This window comes from Dacryopinax primogenitus, assembly GCF_000292625.1.
Source record: "Dacryopinax primogenitus strain DJM-731 SS1 chromosome Unknown DACRYscaffold_12, whole genome shotgun sequence".
NCBI lineage: Eukaryota > Fungi > Basidiomycota > Dacrymycetes > Dacrymycetales > Dacrymycetaceae > Dacryopinax > Dacryopinax primogenitus.
Window position 1 is genome coordinate 742526 of NW_024467209.1, and position 25135 is coordinate 767660.

General features: G+C 52.6%; 10 protein-coding genes across 10 annotated transcripts; 1 reads left to right on the forward strand and 9 right to left on the reverse strand.

Moving 5' to 3' along the window:
* Positions 1 to 124: 124 nt before the first annotated feature.
* Positions 125 to 3296, reverse strand: DACRYDRAFT_100766 (uncharacterized protein; the record flags this gene model as incomplete). The annotated part of the gene is made up of 3 exons (XM_040767487.1): positions 2018 to 3296; positions 777 to 1966; positions 125 to 554 (listed from the first exon to the last, which is right to left on the reverse strand). Exons 1-3 carry the CDS (start codon positions 2684 to 2686, stop codon positions 125 to 127), a joined length of 2289 nt encoding a protein of 762 aa, XP_040627618.1. The 5' UTR covers positions 2687 to 3296.
* A 1386-nt stretch (positions 3297 to 4682) lies between these two features.
* On the forward strand, positions 4683 to 6249 carry DACRYDRAFT_23080 (uncharacterized protein). The gene is made up of 5 exons (XM_040773085.1): positions 4683 to 5168; positions 5226 to 5517; positions 5569 to 5704; positions 5759 to 5947; positions 6009 to 6249. The coding sequence occupies exon 1, from the start codon at positions 4744 to 4746 to the stop codon at positions 5089 to 5091; it is 348 nt and encodes a 115-aa protein (XP_040627619.1). The 5' UTR covers positions 4683 to 4743; the 3' UTR covers positions 5092 to 5168; positions 5226 to 5517; positions 5569 to 5704; positions 5759 to 5947; positions 6009 to 6249.
* A 2893-nt stretch (positions 6250 to 9142) lies between these two features.
* DACRYDRAFT_23081 (ras-domain-containing protein) lies at positions 9143 to 11462 on the reverse strand. Its single transcript, XM_040773086.1, has 6 exons — positions 11055 to 11462; positions 10894 to 10997; positions 10820 to 10841; positions 10656 to 10751; positions 10567 to 10600; positions 9143 to 10486 (listed from the first exon to the last, which is right to left on the reverse strand). Exons 2-6 carry the CDS (start codon positions 10990 to 10992, stop codon positions 9604 to 9606), a joined length of 1134 nt encoding a protein of 377 aa, XP_040627620.1. The 5' UTR covers positions 10993 to 10997; positions 11055 to 11462; the 3' UTR covers positions 9143 to 9603.
* A 1556-nt stretch (positions 11463 to 13018) lies between these two features.
* DACRYDRAFT_23082 (uncharacterized protein) lies at positions 13019 to 14387 on the reverse strand. Its single transcript, XM_040773087.1, has 3 exons — positions 14296 to 14387; positions 13536 to 14245; positions 13019 to 13485 (listed from the first exon to the last, which is right to left on the reverse strand). Exons 1-3 carry the CDS (start codon positions 14312 to 14314, stop codon positions 13090 to 13092), a joined length of 1125 nt encoding a protein of 374 aa, XP_040627621.1. The 5' UTR covers positions 14315 to 14387; the 3' UTR covers positions 13019 to 13089.
* Positions 14388 to 14611: 224 nt separating this feature from the next.
* DACRYDRAFT_117154 (cytochrome P450) lies at positions 14612 to 16184 on the reverse strand (the record flags this gene model as incomplete). The annotated part of the gene is made up of 9 exons (XM_040770330.1): positions 16151 to 16184; positions 15794 to 16096; positions 15659 to 15740; positions 15526 to 15620; positions 15458 to 15476; positions 15222 to 15408; positions 15144 to 15166; positions 15039 to 15097; positions 14612 to 14990 (listed from the first exon to the last, which is right to left on the reverse strand). The coding sequence occupies exons 1-9, from the start codon at positions 16171 to 16173 to the stop codon at positions 14612 to 14614; spliced, it is 1170 nt and encodes a 389-aa protein (XP_040627622.1). The 5' UTR covers positions 16174 to 16184.
* Positions 16185 to 16350: 166 nt separating this feature from the next.
* On the reverse strand, positions 16351 to 16618 carry DACRYDRAFT_37727 (uncharacterized protein; the record flags this gene model as incomplete). The annotated part of the gene is made up of 2 exons (XM_040774435.1): positions 16351 to 16433; positions 16483 to 16618. Coding segments are annotated over 2 exons (219 nt in total), but the record flags the coding sequence as incomplete, so codon positions are not given.
* Positions 16619 to 17955: 1337 nt separating this feature from the next.
* Positions 17956 to 18495, reverse strand: DACRYDRAFT_23083 (uncharacterized protein). Its single transcript, XM_040773088.1, has 2 exons — positions 18192 to 18495; positions 17956 to 18146 (listed from the first exon to the last, which is right to left on the reverse strand). Exon 1 carries the CDS (start codon positions 18488 to 18490, stop codon positions 18215 to 18217), a length of 276 nt encoding a protein of 91 aa, XP_040627624.1. The 5' UTR covers positions 18491 to 18495; the 3' UTR covers positions 17956 to 18146; positions 18192 to 18214.
* A 1989-nt stretch (positions 18496 to 20484) lies between these two features.
* DACRYDRAFT_23084 (cytochrome P450) lies at positions 20485 to 21334 on the reverse strand. Its single transcript, XM_040773089.1, has 7 exons — positions 21300 to 21334; positions 21173 to 21245; positions 21028 to 21122; positions 20960 to 20978; positions 20725 to 20911; positions 20647 to 20669; positions 20485 to 20600 (listed from the first exon to the last, which is right to left on the reverse strand). The coding sequence occupies exons 1-7, from the start codon at positions 21302 to 21304 to the stop codon at positions 20538 to 20540; spliced, it is 465 nt and encodes a 154-aa protein (XP_040627625.1). The 5' UTR covers positions 21305 to 21334; the 3' UTR covers positions 20485 to 20537.
* Positions 21335 to 21522: 188 nt separating this feature from the next.
* Positions 21523 to 22204, reverse strand: DACRYDRAFT_68234 (uncharacterized protein; the record flags this gene model as incomplete). Its single annotated transcript, XM_040775867.1, has 5 exons — positions 21523 to 21601; positions 21658 to 21690; positions 21749 to 21804; positions 21851 to 21972; positions 22021 to 22204. The coding sequence occupies 5 exons, from the start codon at positions 22199 to 22201 to the stop codon at positions 21541 to 21543; spliced, it is 453 nt and encodes a 150-aa protein (XP_040627626.1). The 3' UTR covers positions 21523 to 21540.
* Positions 22205 to 22664: 460 nt separating this feature from the next.
* DACRYDRAFT_108794 (cytochrome P450) lies at positions 22665 to 24632 on the reverse strand (the record flags this gene model as incomplete). The annotated part of the gene is made up of 10 exons (XM_040768735.1): positions 22665 to 23037; positions 23086 to 23144; positions 23191 to 23400; positions 23450 to 23468; positions 23522 to 23619; positions 23671 to 23734; positions 23785 to 24087; positions 24139 to 24171; positions 24219 to 24396; positions 24452 to 24632. The coding sequence occupies 10 exons, from the start codon at positions 24630 to 24632 to the stop codon at positions 22665 to 22667; spliced, it is 1518 nt and encodes a 505-aa protein (XP_040627627.1).
* Positions 24633 to 25135: the final 503 nt, after the last annotated feature.

Here is a 25135-nt window from a genome sequence, read left to right on the forward strand (position 1 = left end):
GATGTTGCATGCTGCATGACAAGATATCCTTCCTCCTTGCGGTTCTTCTTTCGCGGCGATTCCTAGTCCTTCCCCTTCCCCAGAATCCCCATTCATTTGCCGAGTGATCGTCCCCATGCGCGGCCTAATACCCAAACTGCTGCATGCTCACGCCCAGCGTTCTTCTCGGCGAGATTCCCATCTCAGGCCCCGGTGGAGGAAGGGAAGCTGCATCTCCACTGTCGGGCGGGGTGATCGGTGCGTATCCATATGCGTGCATGTCAGGCAGAGTGGTAAGCGGGACGGTGCCCATATCTTCGGGCGGCGACATGCCTAGTCCCAGTACAGGTATGGTGGAACCAGGGTTGAGCCCAACGTGCCCTTGGTCGCTCGAGCCGGACACCGAGCCAGACGTATCAGTGGGTGTTAACCCGGTATTGCCGCTATCCAGCCGGGCATCCGTGGGGAAGGTGGGGTGGTGGAAACCCGATAGACCTGAAAGGGCATGTGGCGGTAAACCGGGAAGGGACCCAGCCGGGGAGGAAGACAGCGCGGATGTGCCTGATGATGACGTCCTAGGGTACGATTGGGTCAGCTGCTGAGCGAATTACGATCACGACCGCAAGGTGCCACGACGAAAGGCGGAGAATGGCCACAGAGGGGCGATCACAAGGTGCAAACAAATTGAAGACTGACGTCTTTGCGACGCACGTTGCGCCGCTGTTTGTTCACCAGACAATGGGAGAAGGTGTCGAACAAAATCGGGCCGGAACCGCACAGACCGAGTCAGCACTCACCTTGAATGACCCCTGAATCCTTCTGTGGCGAGATGGGACATATACGCCAAATGTGCGGGGCTCAGCACTTCGCCTTTGTGCCCAAACTGCTCAGGCACTCTATACCCTCCCCCTGTGAATGGCCGGAAGTCACCGTTCCCCAGACCAACGTCGATGGGATCGGCCATGACTGCCATGTCAGAACCAGCGTGGAAGGGAAGCGTGTTCGGGACGTATTGGCCGTCATCATGGTATATCGCGTTCACTATCTGAGGCTGGGGGTGGTGCACACGCGGGAGGGGAATCCCAGGCAAGTACTGTGCTTCCTGCTGTTGCTGCGTGTGCTGATGATACTGCTGGTGAGGAGGCGGGACGTAGTGCATATATCCGTTGTACGACGACTGGGGGAACGTCGGTACTCCCACGCCGAGGCCCATGACTGGCTGTCCGTTTCTCCCTGGATGGAAGACGCCGTGATTCACGAGCTCCGGATCAGGAGGCGCCTCGACGGACAACCTCGGCTTGGTCGGTCCGGCATTGGTGTGGCTCAGGTCGACACTGCTCGTCGAGTGCGAGCGCTCGTGCATTCCAGTGCCCGAAGATGATCTGCTCATCGCTGGCCTCGCTATCGTCGGCGGCAGAGGGGATCCTGCTTTAGAGAGGGAGGCGTCGACCGGCGTTCGGATCCCAGCAGAGGCCACGTCACCCGTGCTTGTCCTCTTGCGCGGGGCGTTCTTGTCCCACCCGCTCAAGGAAGACGTGAAGGCGAGCGCCGGGGAAACAGGACCTACGGCAGGGACCGGCTGGGTGTTGGCAGCACCGAACGTCTGCTCCGTCGGGCTGGGCGTGACGTTGCTCACGCGCGGCGACGTGTCGATCTCACCACGGCTGGGTGCACACTGGTCCCACCCACTCAAGGACGATATGCGCGCAGGAACAGTAGGGGGAAGACCGGCAGACGTGGACTGGCCACTCGCAGCAGGGAAGAACTCCTCAGTGGGGCTGGGCGTACCGTTGCTCGGTCCTGGGGAAACATCGCCCTTGCGAGAACTCGTGGATCCGCTGAGGGACGTGACGGACGAGCGGGGCTGGATGCCCTTCGAAGGCGGCTTCTTCACCTTGTTTGGCCCGCGCATGCGTCGTTCTGGTGCGTAGGTACATTCGTAGCCGCGCTGCTGACACCGGGCGCAGGTGGGTCGGCCGCCGTTGCACTACAGAACCATTGGTCAGCGATATCAAGATGAAGAAAGAAGGCGAGTTACTCTGGCTTTGCGTTCCCTGCACTTGTCGCATGCTTGTTCAATCCGCTGTCTCCCACAAGGCAGACTTGGCTTGATGAACAGCGTGTTCTCGAACACGCTGTTGCTTAAACCAACAGCATGATATGGGGCAGGATTGAACGGATTGTAAGCCGCACCTTCGGGGTGGACGGCAAGCATGGTAGGAGGCAACGCGGGGACACGAGGCGGCATAGACGCCATCGAGGGACCCGGCTCAAGGCTGCTGCTCGTGCTCGGCGATGCGGCGGGTGAGAGCGCGGGCATGCCAGGCATCGCGAAGGGCATCACTGGACCAGTGGACATCGCCGACCGCGGGGAGGAGGCGTGGGTAGATGCAGGAGTGAGGAGCGGCACGGGGTGCCCTGCCGTCAGGTGCGGAAGCTCGACGCGGAGCTGTGGTGGGTGCAGTGGGAAGTGCGGTTGGTGCTGGTACTGAGGCTGAGGCTGGTTGTGTCCGTATTGTGAAAAGAGGAAGGCGTCAGACGGAGGGAAGTACTTGTCCGGTGCATGCTCTTCCATGAAAGCTGGCTGGTGAGCAAGTGGTTCCTCCCCGGACCATGCAAAATCACCGTCTGGCGAGGAGGGGTGCTCCTGCCAAAGATGATTTTGCATTGTCTGCCCGGCCATGATGTCGTTGGCAAAGTCTTCCATCGGCGAGTATGCGCAGTGGATTGTTGGGGTTGCGGAGTATGTATGGAGGGGCTGAATGCGAGCAAGCTCTAGTGTGCGGAGGAGATGCAGGGGGGCAGGTGGTATATATCGCTCGTACGGTGGTGCGTTGATGCGATTGTGCGATGGCTGCTCGCCCGTATTGGTATCGGCGTCACGACCGCGAGGTGGGGTGACGTCGCACTGTCGTTGTGTACCGAGCAGACCGCAGTGGATCTTCGTGCTTCCTTTCGCTCGTTGTAGGATGTTGGGATCGTCTTCTGAGTGCTTTCGCTCGGAGGGAAGATGGGAGACAGACTTGTCAGCTGAGCTGCCTAAGCCGACTGCTGCTGATGGGAGGGAAGCAAGGGGGCGCTAGTGGGCTTTGTTCGGGAGTGACAGGCTGTTCACGTTAGGCTTTGCCAGAGCGCGTTGGGGGTTGCGGTGCGGGTGAAGTGAAGTGAAATCGTGATTTCCTGGAGAGGGGCGTTGCCCAGGATGATTTGAACCTTGGGAGTTGCTGACCAAAGCGATGACCCGACCGACACCAGACAAGCACTAGTAGCCTGCGACAGAAGAATGGACTGTTTCTCTCGCCTTTGTCCTGTTGTGCAGCTAGAGAAAGGCGCTGAATCTGATGGTGCCACTGACCCGGAATGGGCTTTGGTGAAAGTAAGAGTGATCGGCGTGTGTCGCGTGCTCGTGAGGTCCAGGTGAGCCGATCACCACACTGAGCGTGATCTCTGATGCAAAGGGCTGACAAGAATGATGATGCCCTCTTGAACGCCCTGATGCTGTCGCTGATGATAATGCCGGTAGGTTGGGCTCACTCGAGGAGCGGATATGGGGCCCTGGGCGTGTGATTTGACCTGACTGGATGTGATTCGCAAGCAGAGCAAAGAGGGTGAGACAAGCTGCTGCCACCCGTGTGTCCGCGACCTCCTGTTCCGCGTCACGTCACGGCGTGTCCGGGAGACGCAGAGAAAAGCGATGTCAGACAGTAGAACACGTTGCTGGGGGGTATGTTGTCTATAGTCCAGTCTGCTCTAGGATTCGCGGAACAGTTGAGCAAAGAGTGAAAAGGCTGATTTGGCGCTCGGCGGACAGACAAGGACCGTGTGTGCCGGTAGCCACAAGGCCGAACAGCTGCCTCAGAGCCCGTGACTGTCAAATAAAACCCTATGTGGCGCCCAAAGCTTGTCCGTGCGTGCCTGCTCTCCCAATGCACTGCAGCGCGTTACCTCGCCTTGCCCTTTCCGATCTAGGAGAATGCCTGGATGGGGGATCGGAGGGTGAGAGATAGGAGTTCGACCGCAGTCGAAGTGAGTGATGTCACTGCCCTCCGAGTCGTTCTTGGCTGAAATGTTTGGGATAGAGCAGACGCCGTACGTAGCTGGGGACCAATCGCGTCCTCAATCGTTCCCAGACTTCTCTCGTAACCAGGAGAGAGTGAAGAAGAGAGGTTAGCAATGCCCACTGCCATCAAGCTGCTCAATATGCACAAAAGACCGGCTGTACGTGCCGACCTGTACATGAGTAAGTGACCCCTTAGCTAGAAACGCATGCTTGCCACCCCTGCTTGCCCGGCCCTGTCATGGTACGGGTATGGGGTGCTTAGACTCGCAAATCAGTGAATGTGATGCGTGAAATGCCTCCGCTGCACTTCTTCACCTTTAGCCACACGCAGGCGCTCTGTCCGTATTGGGAAATAAGCACTCCCGTGGGCAACGGGGGCAATCTCCTGATTCAAGAGTGTCCCAACGGGGATTCCGATTGCAGGCAGCGGTGGGGGAGTTTACGACGCTAGGGCCGACAATGACCCTCTTTGTTCATCTGCCCTGAAGAGAAGGCTTACGTGACGACAACCCATCATGAGCCCCTTCTAGATTGAGATTAACACCTGATACTGTATTCAAACAAACCAAGTAATCGGGGAAGAAGCCCAAACCGGGCGGCTAGGGCAACCTTGTGTGCCCTTGTGCGAAGATGGGAATCCCCCATCATCTGGCGACGTCAGCCAGTACGAGCGGTGAGCCGACTGTGCCGCAGCGTGGGACAGCATGATTAACAGAGAGCGATGGGGTGAGTTGTCGAAATTGCAACGCACAGTCAATAATGTCGCAGATCGTTCTAGGCAGGCGCAGGGAAGTGATGGGAAAGAGGTCGAACTGGGCAACATGCCAACAACTCCCGAAGAACGAAAACGGCCAAAGAAGCGGGCCGGTCCGGCCCAGGGGCGGTCATTATCAGAGGGGGAAGCGAACAGCCAACAGCGAATATGGGAGAGTTCCTGCCGGCGCTGGAAGAGCAGTTCGCTCGCGAACACGGCATGCTCTCGACTCTGGAAGGAAGGGGGCAAAATACACGAATCGTGTGACAAGCACAAGTTGACATCGAAGATTTGGTAGAATAGGGAACTTGTTTAAATAACGAAAACCGGCATGCCGCAGGGGTGACGTAGAAGATGAAGCGGTGCATTGAAATCCTATGAAGAACTCTTTGAGGTCTTCGGGATAAAGATGGAGTTGATCAGAAGACGAACCCTTGACAAGTCGAGCACGCCGAGATCCGGGGAGAATTTTCTGCTTTTGCATATTCGCGGGATTCGGAACTTCTATCCCTGATAAAAGCGCCAGCGGTGGGATGGAAATTGATGTTGGTCGACTTCACGAGGTCATGTTGGGTACGTAATAGGGGCTGTGTGCGATGGGAACACGATATTGGACAACGCCTGAACACTAAACAATGATTATCCCTGCAGAGCGAAATAACGGGCTGGAAAGGCCGACACCAGCTCCGAGCTGAACCGAGACTTGCAAGAAAGTAATTCTATCCTGTAGAGAATCAGCACGTCGCGCAAGGAAGCGAATGCAAGGATCTCGCACCTTCTCAAGTTGCTGGCGCTCGGTGAATACCCTCCGAAGGTGCGATCCTCCCTGCTCACATTCGGAAACCGCTGACGAGGAGCTTTCGGTGAGGGACTGGCCTTTGGTTGACCCTCGGCGCTTTTGAAAGCACGAGCTGGGAGCAATGTTAGTGTCTGATTGGGTTCTGCTGGCTGGATGTTGGACGCACCCTCGTTGCTCTGTTCTGCTCGATCGCTCGATAGGACAATATGTCTTGGAGTTGACAGGTCTGATGCTGCAGATGGAGACGTTCTCTTCGGGAGGGCACCGCCGATTGCAGTTGTTGATGACGGCATTCAGGCTTCCGGACGGCATGAGCGACATGCCCGCTGTGCTAACGACCATTCCGGGCAACCTACTACCACAAGGGGAAAACAGGTTTCAGCGTCTTTGACTCTCGTGCAAAGGATAAGTCTTACACTTGCTATACTTTGGGACTATCAATCCGATAGATTGATAGTCCCAAAGTAGCCGTTAAGGGAGGAGTTCTCCTTGCCCGACCAGGGTGTCGCCAAGCGCACGCAGCCCATGCTTCATCATCTAACCCGATACTCTCCGAGAATCCATCAGGCTATCGGATACTGGGGATATCTGGGGCTCGGTTCCTCTTCTAATCTTCGGCTCTTTGCAAAGTTGCAGTCGTTGAGCATGCCATGATCACCGCCAAAACGAGGTGGTTGGTCGCTCGGTGTCACATCCGGAACTCGAGCCGTTCGACGAGAGGATGACCGAGTTGGGTGAATGAAGCTGGATCTTCTCCAAATTTTGATCAACTGAGATCCGAGGGATGAGAAAGAGTTGTGGACAAGAGTGAGAAAAGAAGATGAGGAGAGGTGTGCGGTATACGGCGCCGGTTCTCGTCGGACGGCGCGGGTTTTTCCCACCAATTAGTGCCAAGGGGGGTTACTGAATAGGCTGATGGAAACGTGTTTGGGGGACGAATGAAAGACGCGCCGGAAAAAGCCATCAACGCCCTAGTAGTCTAATCAATTAGGGTGTACGCTCGTGACTGTATAAAAATCCAATTTGAGGGAGTACCTTCCCTCATTCCCAACGACAAGTAGGTTGACAAAAACAGTTGGGGGGATAAAAATACTCGAAATAAAGATAAGATAAAGGATGGGATGACATTTTCCCTCTATTGGACACGTCTTGATGAATGATGGCCCCAAATAGGCCCGAGCGTCCAAATGCTTCTTGACGTTCCCAACTTGTGGGGCTTTGGCAGTACTCGTGTCTTGGATACAGGTGGCCCCTCTCCCCGGGTTTGCGCCACACAAAACCAATTTGCTTGGCAACACCGCGTCGTCGCTGGCCGACGGTGGCAGAACAGGCCTCGTCGTCGTCCGGTTGCTTGTGCTCGTCGTCTGAACTCTGCATATACCCTGTACTTCTGAAACGGACGACCTTTTGACCTTTCGCTACGAAAGGTCTTTCCAGAACCCCTTCAGAACCAATCGCATCTTGGTCTCAACACGCATCAACCTCGTGAATCCGATGGCCACTCGCGTAGCGCGCGCCACACCACACCGCCCAATCCAGACATCACCTCGTTATAGCAAGATGAATAACTCCCTCAACATATCACTGAACGACAACTTCGAAGTACGACTCTCGTCCCATCAGCCCCTTGCGTGTTGGCTTTGAGTTTTCGTTTAATCAACACCTCGTCATAACCACTGTGTGCCACGTATGGCCAGCAGGTGATCAACCCTATTCCTCCTTTCAGCACCTCACTGCACCGAGTTTCAACATGCCGAGACGGAGGACTACGAGAAGGCTACTGCGCTCCACAGCTTGCCGCCCACTCGCGATCCGCAGACCACTCGAAAAGCTCGCCCGCAGTACCACCCTATCTGACCCACGGTGGATGGCCAGACCGCGCGGACACCTCCGTCCTCCCTTCCTGCCAGCTCAAACATCTCGTTCACACGTCGCATGAGAGAACGAGACTCTCACGAGGCGCATATATGCACGTTGCTGTCATGTGCCGAACCGTTTTGGGCTATGCAGCTGATATGCAGGTGGTAGTTCTTACTTCGCTCGGTTTGGTAAGCCAAACGTTACCATCCGCTTCTCAGATACCATCTAACATTCAGATAATAGCGTTCTCTTAGCCAAGCTGCTTGCACATCCTCAGCGCGCACGCTTTCCGACCTTGTTCCGTGACGAGGTTCGTTGCCGGAAGATGCGTGGCACTCAGTGTTCCCCCGCAAATCCGTAATCCGACCTCATCGGCATTTTTCGTCGCGACTTACTTGAACACTGATCTTGTAATCAATGCAGTGGTTTCCTTGCTCATGCATCAATCTGTGCGTCTACAACGCTATTCTCCCTGTTCAACTTTACTAACCTACCCAAGCGTCCTAGGTACTTCAGTCGGTCTCGCTAATCCAAGCCGCTCTGGGTACGGCTCGTCAGATCTCAGCTGGTGGCCTCCCTGATCCGATCCTCTCCCTCAGCTTCAGATGTCGTTCGAGTCGGGCTTGCACAACTTGCGTAGCGTGAAGCAGTTGATCCTTCTTTTTATTTTTATTTACAAATTTCTTTCAATAGGTCGAATGGCTCGCGTGCGTTGACTTGAATAGTGTTGTAGTTGTAGTTGTGGTAATGATTTGCATTGAACGTCCTTCGCTCTGCGCCTAGACCCGAAAGCTCATGCTCCCATTCACGAATCGATAACCTAGCCTCTTTCTATTCCAAATCATCCGGTCTAACCCAAAGGATTGCATAAAGGAGGAGGAAACTAAGTTGTGAGAAAAAGAGTGGAAAAGCGAATAGCATTCGCTTCTCCACTCTTTTTGGAACTCAGCGGTCAAGTGCCGATGTACTTCCTAATTAGCTTGAATCTTATTTCGCTCACACCAACTTTCACAGCTGAGAAGTCACTGAGATCATGATCATATCCTTTGGCATCACAGGTCTGCCTCAAGTTCCTTTGCGGCAATCAATTAGCCCGATGTGGAGAAGCTCCGTTATTGACGCACAATGAGATACCCCCATCCCGTCCAGGCACCCGTTCTTACCAAGCCCATTCACTCCCTCACCACCGCCGGCAGATTCAATACGATAACAGATCAATATGATCGGATTGTATCGTTCCTCCCGCCTTCTGGGCACAAGTCTTTCCCAGTGTATCTAGAGTTTGAGAGCGAGGGACGGAGGTTACCCTTCCAGCTCAGCATTGGGGGTCCACAAGTTCGGTCAGAAGGGCGGCTTCTGACCGAACTTGGTGATGACCAATCAGGGGTTGGTCAATCAGGTCGCCTATAATGCACGTCGATCGTCTGCGGTCCTGGGTTGCCTCGACACCAAACCCGGGGACGAATTTAAGTTGTAACTGGTTATGGCAGCCCGCATGTGACTTCTACTCAACAAGCGCGTCTAAGTGGATGGATAACCAGGGGAAGGGAGGGGGAGGACCAGTCACGGGTATATCTAGCAAAGTCCGAACCGAACTGGGTAAGACATGTATCACAGAGAGAGAGAAAATGAAATTCGATATCATAGCACACTGCTTCCCCCCGGGGTATCCTTTTTCAGTCAGTCAAAAAAGTGAACGAAGCGGATGAGGCGACGAAGGAAGGGAGGGGAGGAGAGGTAGATCATACAACGGGCAAAGGGCAAAGCGGAAGTCCACAAGGTTGTGGGCTGCGGATGCGAAAAGAGGGAGGGAAAGGTGTTGTACAATCTGAGGAAGAAAAGCGCCCAATGTGATAACGACAACGACCTGGCAGGAGGTATGACGCCGCGGGTAATGAAGAGGGCAAGAGTAGTGTGCAGCGAAATGGATGAGATGATATGGATAAACAGGGATGCTTGCGAGTGCAAAGAGAGACAGCACGTACACCAAAAGGAAAGGAAAGGGTCGGAAAAGGATGTTTTGTCCGTCCCTGGGTATCTGAGGGTGGGAGGATCGAGAGCGAGAGAGCGGAATAGTCCAGGTAAACAGAGCGTGATTCGACCAGACATGCTAGACATGATACTGTTTCCTTCCAGGCAGAGATCGACAGCTCACATAACGACACATCCTCCCTTTGACTTTTCTTCCTCTTTCTCTTTCTCTTTCTGCTTTCCTCTTGCTCCACCGGCAGAGCCGGTCTTGAAGAAGAAGCTTTTGGCGGCGTTCCCAGTGATGAAGGAAGTGTTGACTTGCAGTCGTGTGCCTCCTCGGACTGCTGGTGCAGGTGCGCTGCTGGCGCCCTTCTTCGGTGCTGGTGGGCTCATGGGCATCCCTCCTGCGGCAGTGGGAGATCGGACATCCCTTCCCGGGATTGGATACGCCGCTGGCTCAGAACGACTGGTCGACCCTCCCCTGTTTCTTGTGCTCCCAGACGCACTCATACCGGGTCCTAACGCCGGGGGAGCAGACATCTTCCCGACGCTCGATGGGGGCGGAGGGGATCGAGGTGCTCCCAGCCCTCCTGCTCCCGATGCCGCGGGATACCCACGCGGTGTTTGCTGGTGCCCCAGGCTTCCCGAGCTCGGCACCGTCAGTGGTGTCGCTGTTCCTACTGTGCTCGAATGGGCCGTATACCCCGAAGCGCTCGTGCGTGAGCTTCCGCGCCCGCTGGTCGACGTAGTAGAGTTTGGCGTGAGTGGCTGGGGGGACCGGTTGTTTGCCCTCAGCTGGCGTACGACCTCGCTAAACAGTTTCTCAACGTTCTGCCCCGACTTGGCACTCGCTTCGAAGAACTCGCAGTTATGCCGTCTCGCGTATGTCAGGCCTTGTTCGGCCGACACCTCCCGCCGATAGGCGTCGTCAGCCTTGTTCCCGATGATGAGGAACACCGGGATTTCGGGGTGGAGGGAGATCATCGTCTTCCGGAACCGGTCTACATTCTGGAACGATGTCTGGTTCGTGACGCTGTACACGAGGATGAAGCCTTGTCCTTCACTGCATTGGGCGAAAACGGGGAGGGAGAGGGACACCAGACACAGGTCAGAACTGCGCCAGGAGAGGGGGAGAGGACTTACCGAATCCATTGCTCCCGAAGGGTCGAGTAATCCTCTGTCGTGTGACCGTCAGCCCCTATCTCGCCAGTAGAGCACAGCACAGGACTAACCTTGGCCGGCAGTGTCGATTATTTCCAGGAAGCTCATCTTACCGTCCGCAAGCACTTGCTTGCGGTACGAGTCCTCGATTGTGGGGTCGTAGGTCTCTGTAGGTACCGAAAGGGGCAGTGCCGTAATGAGCGTGTGTCATCGTGATGAACCAGTCACGGCTTACCGATGAACTGTTTTTGCGTGAACTGCGGGATACAGTCAGCGGGGAAGTGGATGGAAGGGAGCGAATGGACGGACCTGCACTGCGAGCGCAGTCTTCCCCACCCCTCCATCGCCAAGCATAGTCACCTTCCAGTGCTCCAATCCCAGAGCAGCGGCCTGGGCAGCAGTAGCCATGATTTCTACCAAACAAGAAACATCAGCATCCTACCAATCTATTGTAACAGTAGAGGACGCACTTAGAAAAGCGTGCAAAGTTCGTCAGAGTCGTTAGCAACGCTTCGCGTGTTCGTTCTTTCGTTCAACTGTTGAGAGCAGCAGTGACAATGAGTATTTCTTCGAATTCTCAGCCCTAGTTGACTGGAGATCTCCGCGTGACACAGTCGGGTTCCACTTGGGAGGTATGCTCAAACCAAGGCGAGATTTTGTGTTTTGGTGTGTGGGTGCGCCCTCGCGGTCGGCAGGGGCACGCGGTTTCAGTTAAGGACCTCGAGGGAGAGGGGTGCGGGCGGTAATGCACTGCGCGGAGTCCGGATCGGGTAGAGCTATTCGGTTATGCGGGGTGTGAGAGGGTAATGCGGTGCTCGTGGCCGGAGGATGAGTTTGTGTGGGAGGGCGGGAGATGGCGGTGATGGGATAGGATGAGAGGGGGTGATGATGCGGCTCGGGGATGAATGGAGTCGTAATGTCGTGTCAGGTCGTGCTGGGTCGTGAGGTGACGATGGCTGTGAAGGGTTGAAAAGGGGATGGTGGTGGTAGTGAAGAGAGAGGGGGGAGGGAGGAGAGAGGGGGGAAAGTGAAGTGAGGAGTGAAGAGTACTGTGGAGACAAGGGACGACCACACACGGAGGGGGAAGCAAGGGGGGTGCCACGAGGGGGTAAAAGGGAAAAAGAGAGCATGTGTGCACTTGATCGATTCACATCTCTCTCTCTCTCTTCTAATCTTAAACTATAATTTAACCCTTTTATTCGCCCTTTTCAGATTTTTACAAGGGCTAGAACATAACGCCACAACTTCCCTTGATTATCGATAATAATATTACACTAAACTAAGCTAATCATTGTCATGTCTCATCCATCACAGCATCGCTCTCGTTGGGGTAAAAATCTACCATAACGCAATTCAGACAACCTTCCTGCCTACCAACCACACACTCCGCACTCGATCATCCTCGGCCCGCCTTTCTCATCCAACCCTCACGGCCCGGCAGCACCGACCGTTCTCTCTCCTTCGTGCGAATACCATCAATAGTACCATGCCATTTCTATCTTCTGAGTGTAGATCCATGCTCCAGAACACACTCCTTGCTTCATGTTCCAGTCACAACTCGTCTATTGTTCAATTATACTCTAGTACAGATTTCTGACACCCTGCACGAGTATCCGGAGTGTAACCTAAAGGCCCTCGTACTCCGGAAGAACAACACACGCATCATCTTTCAGTGTCATCAGAGGCTTCCTCACCCGATTATCCAGTATGTAGCAGTAATATCAATATTCCCTCCCCCGAGAAATCCCACACGCTCTCACGCCTCCGTGGCTTATCACAAGTAGCCGAGTGGAGTAGATGGGAGTCATTCACCCCGAGGCGGCTATCCGAACATTGCCGGAAAAGCAGCCTTTCACCCAACGGGAGTGCAAACACGGCCAACATGACACGACACACGACCTACCTTCATGAGCGGAACATTATTATGTCCCCAATGTAGCTAGGCCGAGCACATGTACCGCCCTGATCAGGGCGGTACAAAGTCAAGCACGTAGCATGTGCTCATGCTTGACTTATCTCTCTCTTGGTGGCGTAGGAGTCGGGGGCTGAGGCACGTTTGCTAGGTATAGGGAGGTTGGGAGATGTTCGAGGTTCATGAGGTGGAGACAGCCTCCTTGCGCCTCCTTGTCTTGTGCGGTATGATGTTGCGGGGGGAATGACTGTGCACAATATGTTACGTGTGTGCGTCACAATGCGCTTGGTCTGGAACGCAATCCCCTTGCCACATGTATTACGAATTTCGCCGTCTACCGCGGCAGAAGTTACAATTGTGTTTGACTTCGATAACGTGTTGTCCTTTACAATTATACAACGATGACATGACCGGACGCCCAAGAAGATATACGACTGTTCGGCCCGACAGTGCCGAACACTCGTATATCTTCTTTCGGCCTCACCTCATGTTTATGAGTATGGTGATGATTCTGGCCGTTCTTGTGCAGATGGTACCATTCGTGTGCTGCACGTAACAATGAATACAGATGCAGTCACGCTGAGCTCATGCGCTCATGCGAGCGTATGCTCTAGATCCTTGACAACTCGGTCAATCTGCACGAAGCACATGTCGAACCATTTCCTGTTCGTCGCGTCCTCATCCTCCTTCCCTGGCTTCTCCCCAACGCTGAGCGCCGCCAGACCGGACTCGGCATCCCAAGCATTCCACACGGTCTTGTACTTCTCTACATGCTCGTGCACCCCTTTGATCCGGGAAAGGATCACGGGCACGTCTTGTGGTGTGTAGAGGGCAGAAGCGAGCTCGTCGGTTGACGAGACCAGAGGAGCGGAATGTCGAAACAGGGCGACGACGTGTTCCTCGCTCAAGGGGGGGCTTCGCGCGATCTTGAGATGATGAACGAACAGTCTCTTGTGCAGAAGCGTGACTAGTCGAAGGAGAGAGAAGACCTGTGCACATCAGTGGATAGTCGTTGTTTTATGCTGACACGAGCACACACCTTCTTTACGCGATCTAACTCTTGCCCACTGAGCACTTCATTTCCGAACCCATCGCCCAACTCGTCCCACCCTCCTGCATCTTCCTCATCTTCCTCTTCGGGTTCGTCAGCATCCCCACCCGCCTTCTGCGCCCGCTCATCACCCTCCTCGATCATCTCCCTCGTTTCCCTAACCCCATCGTCCAGCGCAGCACTGTCCATCTCCCACCGTCGCAGGATCGCGTCCGTGTTATCCTTCGGCAGCCTCCATTTCAGGCTCTCGATCGCTGATAGCAGCGCAGCGACCGGTATCAGATCGCGCTTGTCGCCTTCCTCAACAGCCCCCGAGTTCACAGCCTGCAGGGCAGAGTCCACCGTTCGTTGAACGCCTTCCAGCACCTCCTCAGCACCCCACCGCATCTGCTTCTTCATCTCCGATCCATGTCTCTCATCGTCGATGCTCAGCGTGCAATTGGTAAATCGACCCAGATCGTCGTTCACATCTGACAGGACTTTTGTCACCGCTGCAGAGGTTATTGGAGGCTTGAGAGCGAGGGAGAGGGAGAGTGCCCGGTTGTACAGCAGCGAAAGGAGGGAGACGTAGTCCGTACGAAGGACGGTAAGCGGTGGAAGCTCTCCGGCTGATTGCGGGGCCTGAGCATTCGGCGCGCGTAGAGCCTTCAGCCCTAAATTGCATAATGACGACGTCTTGCCCAATGCGGCGGTTATGTCTGTGACTTGCGGTGAGTGTTGCATTCCTGGTCGCCTACAAAGAGCATACCGTCATGAGAATTCGACATGACACGATGTCTGGATCCACAAAGTAATCTCTCAGTGTAATCAGCTCTAAGTGCGTGTTTAGCGATACAGTACGTGTAGATATATCCTTAAATGTAGCGTGAGTTGGTATGAGTCGTCGGGGTCAGGTCGATCGTTAGTGCATGAACTGTGAAATTCCAGCGCCCAAACGGAGGCGAATATTAGGCGCCTGTCGCACATCATCATCATCATTTTGGTTTAATTCTCCGTACCCAAAATGCTTCATATTTCAGCTAACGATATCTTTGCAAGCTACATTCCTGAGCTAGCGTTGGGATTCAGTTAATACTATGATCTCTGGAAGCTCTGATCCTCTGCAATAGGTCGGGGAAGCGGGGTATAACTTTCATCGGGAATGCAAGAGGGCGAACCGTCGCGCCGCAATCCACAAAGTCCATTGGATTGGGCAGAATGTCATTTCCATCGGCATCTTTCATCGGCTCAAATTCGAATGCCCAGAGCAAGGTTGCGAGACAAATCCAGACCGAGTTGATAGCCAACGCCTTGCCTGCGCATACTCGTCGGCCGAATCCGAATGCCAGGTAATCGTTGTGCGAGTCGGGAGTGCCTTGCTTCAACTTTCCGTTCTCGTGAATGAAGCGAGAAGGATCAAATTCCTCTGCATTAGTGTATAAGGCTGGATCGCGGGAAATCGTCCTAGATGATGCATAGGTGAAAGTTACGCGTGTGAGGAAGACGGCTCACCAGAGGTTAGCAACTAATGGCGTTCCTTTCGGTAAGAAGTATTCGCCATGACGGATATCCTGATTATCGTCAAGGTAGGCAACAGAGGTTGCAAATAATCAAAACCTCTGAAGTAACATGTGGAACCCCTACAAATGCGAATGAGTGATGGTCACGGGTGTTGCGGTGCTCCCAAACACATACCAAGCGGTGCAGGCGGTCTCCACCTCAGGCCTTCTTTCATTACCGCCTCCACGAGCGGTAGTTTCTCCCAGTCCTCGAAAGAAGGCATAGAATCGCCGACAACTGCATCAATCTGCTGTCTGACTTTGATGAATTGGGAAGGATATAACACCATCGCCAAGACCAAATAGGCCAAAGAGGTCGATGTCTGATAGAACGAAGTCAGATGCATCCGAACGGGAAACTCGAAAACGAACTGTATCGTTGGATGCAACGCTTCATTTGATCCATCAGCTGCACGTTACAATACTAGAAGAGTGCTTACAACAACTGCCCAGTCAACCAAGCCTCATCCTGAGGTGACAGTCCACTGATCCGCTCCCGATCTCGTAAAGCCGCCCCAAAGCTGTTTCCCCATTCCTAGCTAAACGATCAGATACATTCCTTGGTATGCGGACCTGCCTTGCCTTTGACGAACAAGACGTGTCATACAAGTGAATGGAAAGTCGGTTCATGTCCTCGAACCAAGTGTTCGACTTCCTGAGAATATTAGTGAGCTCTGCGCTGCAAACACACAAGTGATATCGACGAACCTCATGAGATACCTGGAGTGGCGAATGATGTGCCTCAATGGAGGAAAGATATCAACAAGAGATCCTCCTGGTATTGAGGCTTTTAGCAGATCCTCTCCCAGTTCATCCAAGCGATGGGTAGGATCAGGGCCATCTATTGTAATTGTTGGAAACCCCCATAACGCACGCCATCCTATGGAAGCCGCCACTCGATGTAGATGACGGAATACTTTTATCTCCGGGTGAAGAATAAGGCCTTCGGCGAGAGAGGCAGCTTCCTCTTTCTGGATTGGACAAAACGACTTCACGTCACGGACATTCAGACTAGTCAATAGTGATGAGGCCCGTGGTTCAGCGATGTGGGAATGATGTTCTCACCGTTCATGCACAGCTTTTCGCATCAACCGCCAGCTGTACAAAGATGTGTAAATGAGATGCTGTGATCGTTGCGACCATATGGATAATGAGTCACCGTTCTCCTCTGTCAAGCAACGCAATCTGCAATCCTCTTGTCAGGAAATCGCGAGCCTTCTCAAAGTCAGTCGAGCCGTACAATTACAGGGAATACAAACCTTGATCAAGTTTGGCCGGTCACCGGTGATTATGGATGAACGATCCAAAATATCCACCGCAACCTTGGCACTGTTAATAATAACGAGTGCTTGACCCAGCATGTTCACAGTGTACAACGGTCCTATCCGACAGTCAACTCGGCGTCGAAACAGCGTACGTGTTCACCTTGCCTTGTTCCTTGGCCCATTCCGATAGCTTGAGAAAGAGCAGAGTACGCGGAAGCTCCAAAAGGTTGCCGAGGACCGGGTTGCCTTTGGGACCAGGAGGATAGTTCACCGCATTAGATCGACGACGAACCAAAATCAGCAGCAGTATCGTGAGCACGACGAGGAAAAGGATGTAGGGACTCATGTCGCGCGAGACCGAAACCCAACCTCTCAGGACTGATAATATACGAAGATGTGATGGTTCCGAGAAGTTGACCATGCCACATGCGGCCCGAAGCTCGAGTCGACAGCGGCTGAAGATTGCCTTCTGGTGATGCTCTTCTTGAACCTTCTTCTCGCGTCCAGTGAAAGGAGCTCAAACAAGTGGAATACCATGATGGGACTTCCGCAACCACCCTTCCGCAATATCCATGCAGTACCGGACACTGATGGGGATGGGTGGACAAATGCTGCAAGTTCTCGGCTCAATGGTGCGAAAAGACGAGGATGATCGACCGATCGGCGGTCGTAAGGGAATATATATCACCCCGTTCCGGGTGCATCTTTCCTAGCGTAGACCAGGTAGGTTTAACGTCTATCCTCGTCTGGACACGTCTGGACTGGATTTTTCACCCACACGGAGGCATTAACGGAATAGGCTGACGCATCATTCTCAGTCCAAGAAGCCTGAGCAGAGCCAGACTGGTGCGGTGAATATATATTCTCGGGTAGTAGGGTTCGATTAACAAGTGATTCACTTGCAGTTTAAATGTGAGAGGACGTTTGGCATACAGGCCTAGGCGTGTGGCTAATGAAATGAGCTTATCTCAAGGCCGTGCAAATCTATTGATATCTGACCTTTCTCTGTCCTATTCTTCACGGATCCCTGCCTGCAACCTTTAGCCGCCTTTTGAGATGGGCATAAGGCAGGCGAAGCTGAACGAAGAACGAAGCGGCTTGAGGGTATACAGGAAGCCTGTCCCATATGTCCGCTGAAGCTGGACCATATTGCCCAAGTGGATTCGATTGAGATATCCTTCGAAACCCTCGCAACACCCGTCGCGTGCCGGGCGTTCTGACTGGTGGTCTTATCCATGCATGGCGATTTCACTACACTTGCTCATTGATGTTCAGTTAAGCGAAAGATCAGCTGAGACATTGTGCCTTTATTGACGATACACCGTGTTTCTCCGTCTCCCTGATCCCATAGGCACATCATAACGCACAAGGCACCATATGGTTTCGATACTGAAGTCACTGCATTTCTCCCTGGTGAAGGCATATATTCCTGTAAACAGATTCAGTGGGTGGGAACGAAACGTTAAGGCATGGATGGAGCGACCAACTGAGCAGGGCCTCCAAGTGTCTAGCGTTGTGCTCCATATGTTGCCAATCAAGCTTGGGCTTGTATTACGCGTTCCACAACGCTCTGTTCTTCTCCACACGCAAGCTCATAGCTGCTATGCGTGAGAGGTTCACAAGAATAACGGGTGGCGTATAGAGCGACGAGGGTGCCGTATATATATCTCGTCTGTGGAAGGGACCAGAGGAACGCAATTGTAGACAACGTCTAATCGAAAGCTTGACGAGATCTTGATATCATGAATGCGCAGTCTCCTGTGTGCATACGCGACCAGGCGTCGGAGCGAGACGATCTTTCGACATGAGCAGAGGTTCGATTATTGTGACTGCACACACACCTTTGTTGCTTGTTGGAGCCTCCTCAGCACCCCACTGCGATTATCATGTCCAATTCATGGAATCCATCATCGATGGTCGGCGTCCAGTTGTAAAACCGGCTGAAGTTGTCGTCCACATCTAACAGGACTCTTGTCGTTGCTGCGGAGATTTTCTTGGGTGATGATTGTGGAGCAGCGAGAGGAACGAAACGTAGCCCGTTCGCAGGACGGTCGGCGTTGACAGTTCGAAAGCTGCTCGTGGTAAGGCCTTTCGTTCTAACGACCGATCTTCGTACACTGGAGATCCGTGCGACGCTCATCGGGCGAGTCACAGACATAACTTCCAATCCAGAGTTAAAGTTAGTTAAATAATCAGATTCGGAAGCAAAACCTTGCTTTTCTCCGAAGATCATTGCCTTTTCACGTGAACCTGCGGCGCCTTTTGAAGAGCGACTATGATTTCTCACGAAAAGCCTGCGAAAGCGTTCTCAAGGCCACGTTTTTATACTTTCGGCTAGCTTGCGGTGCTCAGACGTGTAGATCCTCAGGCAGCGACTTCGAACAGGTTTCGCAAGTGGAATCAGTGCACGAAGTCCAAACAGGTGCGCATTCAATTCGAACAAACAATGATATCTGTAATTACTTACACAACAAAAAATAGCTTGTGCCGAACCACACTATTCAATTGTGCTGGTGTGGGTTTTATGTGCCCCCTTGCGGAAAAGTAATGTTGGGCCCCTCGTAGGCATCCTACACTGGAGAAGGCGATGTGCTCGGCGCCGGGTCAGCACTCTGTACATATTGGTAAGGTTGTCCATTCCGCATGGATAAGTATCTTGATCTGGTCAAGAATAACGGCAGCTGGTCTCAATTCTCCTCTGCTCTCTCCTTTTTTCGTCCAACAGAGGTGCTGGTAACCTTTTATTCCTTCCCTTTCCTTCCACATGATCTTTGCTAAAACTGTATTCTTGATCTGGATTTTGCTGCATTGGTGGCTCTGGAAGCCCTCTAAAGCTGCCAAATATACTGTGCGTGAACCTGTTGACTTCATCGTGCATCTCTCACTTTACGATTTCAATTCAGGCGACATGCTTTCGGTGGACCTCAGGAAGGTCAAGCCCACATCCAATCCCGTTCTGAGACTGACCTTAAGCCTCAGACCCAAAAGCTTCGTCGGAGCAATGTCCCCACAGCTCATGATTTGAACCGGCCCTTGCTATGAATACGGTGCACGCTATGAAAGCTCCCCAGCCTGACGTCTCCGCAGCTCATGAGATGGACTCCCCCACCTTATTCACTGCACGATGATCACATGGCCTCCGTCACCCATTCAGATCCTCCTCCTCCGTATGCTCCTGGGAGTGCAACGCATCCAGCGCCAGTGTTTACTTCAAGCACGAAGGACAGAGATTGATCATTCTCCCATACCCCTGGCATTATCAAGTCAGGCATAGGACAGCCAACAGCCGCTGAAGCCAAGTGGTACACGAAGGATTACTCTGAGCTGGCTCAACAACATACCGCGGACGGGAATCATCACCTTGCTGCATATATGTACGTGATGGAGGCGAAGCAGCACCAGAAACGGGTCCACTGGCATGGGGCGTTGGGAGATCACAGGGGTGCATCAGAGATGGTTGATGCCGCGAACGATGCGCTGAATACTGTAAAGGGACTCAATCGCTGGGAAAGGCACTCGCAAGTGGGGGACAAGCACGGCCGGTGTCGAAGGAGGCACAGGAGATGCGGAATTGCATCAACAATGGACATAAGGATACTTCTCACCAGAGAAGGAACACTTATCTTCTTTCAAGGACGTGAGCTTGCGCTCATCATTATGATAGAATAGTTTGCTCTAGCCATCGGCGCATGTCACACATATTAGACACCTTAACGCATTTCAAATACCATTATCATCTGCAGCTGCGCGTCTGTTCTAGGACAACCAATCAGTCAATACAATGATCTCTGGAAGCCCTGATCCTCTGCAGTAAGTCGGGGAAACGGGGCACGACTTTAACCGGTGTAGCAGGTCGCACAGTCGCACCGAAATCCACGAAGTCCATCGCCTCAGGCAGAATGTCGTTTCCATCGGCATCCTTAGTGGGCTCAAATTCGAAGGCCCAGAGCAGGGTAGCGATGCAGATCCACAGGGAGTTAATCGCGAACGCCTTCCCCCCACATACCCGTCGGCCAAACCCAAACGCCAGGTAATCGTTATGCGAGTCAGGGGCGCCTTGTTTCAACTTTCCGTTGTCGTCGATGAATCGCGAAGGATCAAAGTCCTGGGCATTAGTGTATAAGGTTGGATCGCGGGAAATCGTCCTGGATCATGCTTCGTATACGTCATGCTGTGGTGAAGGTTGCTCACCAGATATTCGCCACCGATGAGGTTCCTTTTGGCAGGAAGTATTTGCCGTAGCGAATCTCCTAGTTTTTGTCACAATAGGAAACGTAAGACATGTACGAGATATACCTCTGAAGTAACATGTGGCACACCTATGGCAGACTTATTGGCAATCGTAACTGTGGGGTGTTTATGTCGAGCACTTACCAAGCGGTGCAGGCGGTCTCCATCTCAGAAGTTCTTTCATTATCGCTTCCACGAGAGGCAGTTTATCCCAGTCTTCGAAGCATGGCATAGAACCTCCGACAACTGCATCTATTTGTTGTCTGGCTGTGATGAATTGAGACGGATACAGAACTATCGCCAAGACGAGATACGCCAAGGAGGTCGATGGCTGATAGAACCCAGTCAGATCAAGTCAAACGCTGAACTCCACGCGAACTGTATCATTAGCAGCGAGGCTTGATTCAATAAATCAGTCTTGCGTTACAAAGACAGAAGGAGACTTACAACAACTGTCCCGTCAACCAAGCCTCCTCCTGTGGGGGAAGTCCACTCTTCCGCTCCCGATCTCGTAAACTCGCTCCAAAACTAATTCCCCACTCCTTACCCAAATAATGAGGTACGTTGTCACGAGAGGAGGGAGACAACTTGCCTTTGACGCACAGGATGTGTCGTACAGATGGAGCGACAGTCTGTTCATCTCCTCGAACCAAGCATTCGATTCGCTGGGTACACTGTTAGATGAAAAGGTCCCAACAGAATTGAGAACAAGGACGGACCGCATAAGATATTTAGATCGGCTAATAATATGCCTCAGCGCGGGGAAAATATCCACAATCGACCCTCCTGGTATGGCCGCTTTGAATTGCACTTCGGCCACTTCATCCAACCGATGGCTGGGATCGGGCCCCTGGACGGGAATTCCTGGAAATCCCCATAACGCACGCCAACCAATAGAAGCAGCTATCCGATGCAGATGACGGAAGACTTTTATTTCGGGGTGACGAATAAGACCTTCGACTAGACAAGCAGCTTCGTCTTTTTGGATTGGACAAACGACTTGGTATCACGAACATTCAAGCTGATCAATTGCTGGTGAGACGCAAAGCATTGCGAGAGGTTTTGTGCTGTTCTTACCGCTCATGCGTAGCTTTCCGCATTAAACGCCATCTTTTAAAGATCATGAGTGGCATGGCACATGGCATAGTGGCAAGAGAAATGGATTTACCGTTCTCCTTTGTCAATCAATGGAATCACCAGTCCTCTGGTGAGGAAGTCGCTAGCCTTTGCAAAAAGTCAGCTGCGAGTAAAAATTGGAGCAAAGACGAACTTTGATCAAAGATGGTCGACCGCCTGTGATGAGGGATGAACGGTCCAGAAGATCGGCTGCTTCCTTAGCGCAATTAATAATAACAAGGGGTTGGCCCAATATGTTCACGGTGTATAGTGGTCCTATCCAGAAGTGAGCCAAGGAAATGATGCATATAGTCAACCTGATACCTTGCACTTGAGCCCATTCGGCTAGCTTGAGAAAGAGCAGACTACGAGGGAGCTCTAGAACGTTGCCTAGGACCGGAATACCTTGGGGACCTGGAGGATATGCTGCCCCATGAGACCGACGACGAATCGAAAACAACAACAGGATCAACAGGGCAAAGAGGAACAAGATATAGGCGGGCATCCTGCGTGCGACTCTAAATCTAGCCCCATCTCAGGGTCTGTTATATAGAAGGGGAGCACAGTTCTGTGAAGCGGTCCATGCCGCGGCTGCACACGGTTGCGAAGCTGCAGTGAGCTTGCGGTTCAAGGGTCATCTGCTCACCCACTAGTTATAGGGTCCCTCTTATGCTTCTATTGAAAGAAGGTCAACATTTGGGAAAGGATGTCCGAGACTTGCAGCTAACCGTTGAGAATATTCACGGAAATAAACGGTGACGGCAAGCGTCCCCTGCCTTCTTACATGTGAATGTGCCTGGAGGCTTGGTAAGCTTTGTACGTGTCATTCATGAAACTGTTGGGTGTACAAAGTTGAGCATCGTCACTCGTGGTAAAAAAATCAGCTTAATTCGAACCAATGAAGAGCTGCTATTCATATCGGCTGGCCGTCATCCACATGCTTTCGTTTGCATAGCCTTGCTAAATCTTCACGCCCCATGATTTGCAGCCTTTAACCGTTCTTTGAGATCGATATACCGAGGACAAAGTTGCAGGGGAAACGGAACCGGCTCAAGCGTAGCACCCTTATCGAGGAAACCTGGCTCGAAAACATTCACTTCGTCCCCATTCGAGTCTCGCCTTTTCTTGATGTCAAATGCCCACAAAAGATAGGCGAACGTTATCCAAAGGGATTCAATGGAAATGTCTTTGCCGAGACAGATGCGGCGGCCATGTCCAAAGCAGAGATAGTCATCCTTCGAATCGCGAGCCGGCTGCTTCAGCTGGCCGTTCTTATCGATAAATCGCGCAGGATCAAAGCGCTCTCCGTCAGAATACAACTTCGGATCTCGACCGATTCCGCTGCTTGTATCAGTACACTGACGTCTAGTTGAGGACAGGACAACTCACTAGAGATTAGCCACGACAACCGCTCCCTTGGGAATGGTGTATCCTTTGTATTCGAAGTCCTAGAATCACATGGGTAAAAGGCAAGGTAATCGTATCAGAACGTACCTCGGAGGCTGCATGTCCAATGCTCATCGGAACAGGAGGTCTCCATCGTAAGACTTCTTTGACCAGAGCCTCGATGTGGGGCAGCTTGTCTCGATCGGAAAACTCTGGTGGTCGATCTCCAACGATATCAGCAAGCTGTTGACGAGCGGCGCTGGCAGTCTCGGGATACAGCAGTATCGCGTAAATGAACCAGAGTAGAGAGCATGCAGTCTTTCCTTGGTATCAACGCATTGTCCAAGCTGTTAAGAAAGAACTCAACAGTATCCTCCGCTGCAAAGCTAGAGTATTCTCATCAGCGGAGGTTCGTAACACGCAGACGACGGCAACATACAAGAGGGCAGCACCTATCCATGCACCGTCATGTGCTGTGAGGCCGAGTTTCTCGCCTGTCTCTTTCAACGTGCCACTAACAGACAACTGCCCTTCGATCTAATACGAGTTGAGATTTTGTTCTGCAAGGTCGTCTAAGAGAAATAGGACCTGGTCCGTAGAATACGCATGTAGGAAGCAGGACGACAGCTCTTCGAACCAGCGGTCAGCATGTCTGTAAGGGAATCAACTACACGGTCGATGAAATATGATGCGATGACGTACTTCCTGAGGAACTTGCTTCTGGCGATGATAGGCTTGAGCATGGGGAAGACGTCTACAACCGAGCCTCCGGGAAGCATTGCAACCGACATCTCAGCAGCCAATTCTTCGATCCGATGTGATGGATCAGGTCCTAGCAGGGGTATAGCCTCGTGGCCAAATATACTCCTCCATCCCATAGATGCTGCAACTCGGTGGATATGACCGGAGACAGGAATATCGGGATGATCTACCAGGCCCTCGACCAGAATCGTCGCTTCGTCTTTCAACATTGGAGCGTAGTCCTTCACGACGCGGACATTGAGGCTTTACAATCATGTTCAGCACAGAGAACGATCATCTCACGTGAATCCAAACCTTTCATGGGCGGCACGTCTCATCGTCCTCCATCTGCCGCTGTGTCAGAACCACGTGCAAAAGCATCATGATCGACGTACCTCTTGCCCCTCGGAAGGAATGTCATCTGCATGTTTTTGCACAAGAATTCTCCCGCTTTGATCAACGGCGGCCGATCGGAGGTTTTTGCCGACAGACGGTCAAGGACATCACCAGCCTCTTGGGCGGCAGAGAGCACGATGATAGGTTGTCCCATGACATCATACGAGAATATACCTCCTATGGTGACAAGTGTCAATGCTTACATCCAGGTAATCCGATCACGTATACTCACCGTATTCCTTAGACCATTCCGTAAGTTTGGTGAAGAGCAGGTTGGAAGGTGTTTGGAATAAGTTGCCAAATACCGGGATACGTTTCGGACCGGGAGGGAGATTAGCGGGACGTCTAGTAGACACGAGCAACCAGCCTAGAACGAGTCCAATTGCACATGTTGCTAACAATGGGACCAACATAATTGAGATCGCATTGTTACATCCGTTGAATTAGAGGTTGATATATCCCATGGGAGGACATCAACAAAGACTGGTGGGAATGCGCTACGCAAGTCTTCCGATAAGCGTCGATTGATTCAGTTTGCCCGTCAACATCCGGCAACTCATTCACTAGATGTGAGCATCGCTATTCTCGTGGGTTGAGTTCTCGTCAGCTTCGTGGGACAAAATGGGCTGGTATGGTGCAGTTCGCCGATTAGAAGCCAGCATTTCAGGGCGTTCCATGTGGAGTACCATCCGTGGTCTTCGAAGATATGCACCGATAATGGACGCCGAGCAGCAAGGCATGGACTGCCACGTCCCGGATACAACACAGAAGCACCATCCAAGCAACAGGTTTATTTCAGTTCCACTTCGAGTGAAGTTCATCAACCCCGGCATTGCAGTTGCAGTCACAGGGGCGTAAGTGTCGACTGGATCGCCGCGGTGCAAATAGAAGCCACCTACAAGGCTAGTTGCTCTTG